Source organism: Diachasma alloeum, unplaced genomic scaffold (genome assembly GCF_001412515.2).
Source record: "Diachasma alloeum isolate Michigan unplaced genomic scaffold, Dall2.0 Dall_scaffold_00375, whole genome shotgun sequence".
NCBI lineage: Eukaryota > Metazoa > Arthropoda > Insecta > Hymenoptera > Braconidae > Diachasma > Diachasma alloeum.
The window spans coordinates 330,636-334,467 of record NW_021680514.1 but is presented as its reverse complement, the minus strand read 5'-3'; the positions used below and the strand labels follow the sequence as shown (position 1 = coordinate 334,467).

At 44.2% G+C, this 3,832-nt stretch overlaps 1 protein-coding gene across 1 annotated transcript; it reads left to right on the top strand.

Moving 5' to 3' along the window:
* The first annotated feature begins 433 nt into the window (after positions 1 to 433).
* LOC107041737 lies at positions 434 to 1,444 on the top strand. Its single transcript, XM_015262448.1, has one exon. The coding sequence runs from the start codon at positions 434 to 436 to the stop codon at positions 1,442 to 1,444; it is 1,011 nt and encodes a 336-aa protein (XP_015117934.1).
* The last annotated feature ends 2,388 nt before the right edge of the window (positions 1,445 to 3,832 follow it).

Below are 3,832 nucleotides of genomic sequence, written 5' to 3'. Positions count from 1 at the left end.
GAGAGAGAGAGAGAGTGAGAGGGAGAGAGAGCGAACGGCTGACGAAAAACCTCAAATGATTCTTTTTCTCGCATTCAGTCCGTGATGTTCCACAGGCCCGTGCGCGCATGCGCAAATGGTCGCAACAATGCTGTAGCGAGTGGGAACGAAACGGAGACTTCTCTCTCGCACAAAAGGTTCTCATTCCCGGCGCCGGATTTAGGGGTTGGAGCTAGAAAATTGCGTTTAACTTTGAATCCATAGGAGATTCGGGGGTACGATCAAGACAAAATTTGTGGTAAATATTGTAATAAAACATATGGAAAAAAAAAAGAAATTCATCGATTCAATGTCAAGATATAAATAGCAACATATATTAAATTCGCTCAAAGGCGGCAGGGACCTACTCCTGGAAAAACTGTGGAAACTAGGGATTAGGGGACGTTTCTACGACATGGTGAAATCCATCTACAAAAACACAGTGAACGAGGTGATCACAGGTGTGGGGATCTCCAGTAGATTCAGTACGGGCAGAGGAGTGAGGCAGGGATGTCCTCTCAGCCCTCTCCTCTTCAACCTTTTCCTGGATGACATAGATACTGAGTGGGAGAAGAGAAACTTGGGGGGTTCAGTAATAGGGGGTACCAAGGTTTTCTGTTTGAAATTTGCGGATGACATAGCCGTCATATCGGAGCACGCTACACTAGACCTGAGTAAAATGCTGAAGAAGGCTGAAGCCTATGTATTAAGGAACAAACTAGAGATCAATGTGAAGAAGACAAAGGTTCTTGTGTTCAGAAATGGAGGTCGCCAAGCAGCAAACGAGCATTGGTTCATCAATGGGGAAGAGCTGGAGACGGTGAGCAGATTCAAATACTTGGGTTTTTGGTTCACCACCAAGAACACTATGGGCGAGCATGTAGCCAAAATGACGGGCAAAGCGTCCAAGGCCCTGAATGCCGCCTGGGGGGTATGCTCAAGAGCTGGTCTCAGTACCCTGAAAAGTAGACTATACATACTCAGCACCCTGGGCAAAGCTGCTGCTCTCTATTGCGGAGAGATCTGGGGTCTGGTGAGGAGGGAGCCGATTGAGAGGGTACAGGGAAAGGTGGTGAAAATGGGAATGGGAATCACGAGGAATACCCCAGCCTACATCTGGAGAAGAGAGAGCCAAAGAGGTAGTCTAGAACTGGAGATGAGGAGAAGAGCCCTCAAATACATAGGTGAAATATGGCAGCTGGAAGACGACAGGCTGATTAGGACGTGCCTAAAAGAAGAGCTGAGAGCACTTGGGAACGGTTGCTCTTCTGCCTGGGGTAGGACCCTACTGGCTGCCTTGAAGGAACAAGGAGATGAAGAGGTCTACAACAAACTGTACAAGGGAGAAATGGATAAAGAGGCGTTCGACGAGTGGTTGAAAGAGCATCTGGACAAGCAGACCCAGAACGAATGGCACAGAGACTAAGTAAAAATCGAAAGATCTACTTTTTGCCCGCAATACAAATCTCTGATTCAACTCGAAGACAACCCTTATGACTACTGGAGTGACAAAGCTGTCACGTGGGGCAACAAAGTCACCTGGGCCAGAATGAGGAGCGGAAACGTGGGTAGAGCTGGTAACAAAGGATACCCTGATGTATCTTGCAGACTATGTGAGTATGACCAGGAAACCCTGGGACACATCTTAGAATGCAAGGGAATCAAGGAGAAATTAAAGGACCACTGGGGTAACTGGCTGAAGGTTAGACGGGACGAGTCGGTCTGGGAGACCTTAAAGGGTCGCCCAGTCAATGAGTTATGTAAGCTGGTGAGAGAGTGGGAGAAATTGATGAGAGCAGCTGACGAAGCACGAAGCTCTTAATGAGAGGGGGAGATGAGGCGATGCCGTCAACGCATTGCCACCTCTACACCTGACATATCCACAGTGCAGTTTCCTGATAACTGCACGAGCCTTGTGGTACATCCAACCGTTTTTTAATTTTTAGTTCCAGCTGGAAGCAGAAACAAGCCTATCCCTGGGGCGGCGCAACTTCTCAGCAGCTCTTCCGTGTGTAGTTGGGGGTGCGTTTCTTTTTCTTTTTTGAGGGTTTATTTTTTTTTTTCTTTTCTCAAGTATCTCCGTAGAAATTGTCGGCCTAGTCCTGTCCACTCCCCACTGGGGGGTGAACAACTAATTATCCTTCATTTCACAGACTCTACGAAGATATTAGATATTAGGTATTAGTAATAAGATGAACTATTGTACCAGTAATAATATTTAGTACAACTCTAAGGACCCTGGTAGGAGCCTAGCTGCTACTTTTTTCTCCTCGTTAAGGGCCATGTCCAGAAATGATATAATCCAGATTCTATTAACTATAAAATTAAAATACCTAGACATTGTATCTAAGATGTGTTATTATTTCAATTTTTATAACAGTGTTTTGTACTTTTATGGGAGGGGTGCAAAAATGTAAAAGGCCGAGAGGTCATACATCTTGAATAAATAACTAACTATTAAATTCGCTCTGAATAAATAAACAAGCAATTGAAAAAAAAACATTGATATTCCGAATTACAAAAAAAAAATTCATTAACTTCAATTTTTTAAATGGAAAACTTTTTTTTCCCATCTGATCTTCACGCGGCTCTGGGGAATGAACGGTTGGGAATAGGGGTAAAGTGTCCTAAACATTTTTTGTGTAGAATTTTCAGCTCTACAACTTTGTATGCCACGTTTTTGGACGTAAACTGCGTTATTGACGAGTTATTTCGAAAAAACGGTTTTCAGGGGTAGTTTTTTGGCTTTTTCAACCCCCGCACAAACGTGGGGAACCTTAAACATCCGCCATTAGTTTCATACGCCCAAATCACAAATTGTATCAATAATGGAGCCTGATTAGCAAACATTCGTATGTTAGACCTTCGTTCATTGGACTACTCCGGACTCACTCGACGCCGGAGAGCCGTTCGGGGTTTCTTCGCGTTTTTGAAAATTCATTCCTCCGCTCCTACTTGAGATTAAGTAATGAAACCGCTGTCATTTATTGAGAATTCAATTCTCCATCGATCGGCATCGGTTTTATTCCTTCATCTTAATTAGGGTGGGAGAAATGAATTTTCCAATCGGGAGGGGCCCTCCGGGCTCACTTGACGTCGGAAAGCCGTTCGGGGTTTCTCCGCGCTTTTGAAAATTCATTCCTCCGTTCCTAACTGAGATTAAGAGATGAAACCGATGTCATTTATTAAAAATATAATTCTCAATCGGTAAGCTTTGGTTTCATTACTTCATCTCAATTAGGGAGGGGAGAAATTAATTTTTGAATGACAAGAACTTGTTCGGAGTTACTGCGCGTTTTGAAAATTTATTCCTCCTCTCCTAATAGAGATGAAGAAATGAATCCACTGTCATTTATTGAGAATATTATTCTCGATCGATAGATGTTGCTTTCATTCCCTCTTCACAATTAGTGGGGGCGGGGCGGGAGAAATGAATTTTCTAATCGGGGGAGCCCCTCCGCGCCCACTCGACGCCGGAGAACCGTTCGGGGTTACTTCACGCTTTTGAAAATTCATTCCTCCGCTCAAAGAGGATAGACCTGAGTAGAGGCCCGGATCGGGGGGTTTGACGGACTCCAAAAATGTTAGTTGGTACCCCACGGGAAATGCGGCGTCCCGGTCGAATTGTCGGTAAATGTGAGTCGGGTGCGTGAGTAACTCGGCAGTAGCAGTCCCGCTGTCACATGAACAGGTTCGGAAGCTTATTTTTGTCCTCCTTGTACTCAATGTTTACTTTATGTTTTTCAGTTGATTTATTCGCCGACTAATTAATATTAAGGGATGAAACAAAGACTGTTCAATGGAGAATTAAATT

Excerpts from the sequence above, each read along its gene's own strand:
- LOC107041737 (XM_015262448.1), top strand. The coding sequence starts at position 434 with ATGGTGAAATCCATCTACAAAAACACAGTGAACGAGGTGATCACAGGT.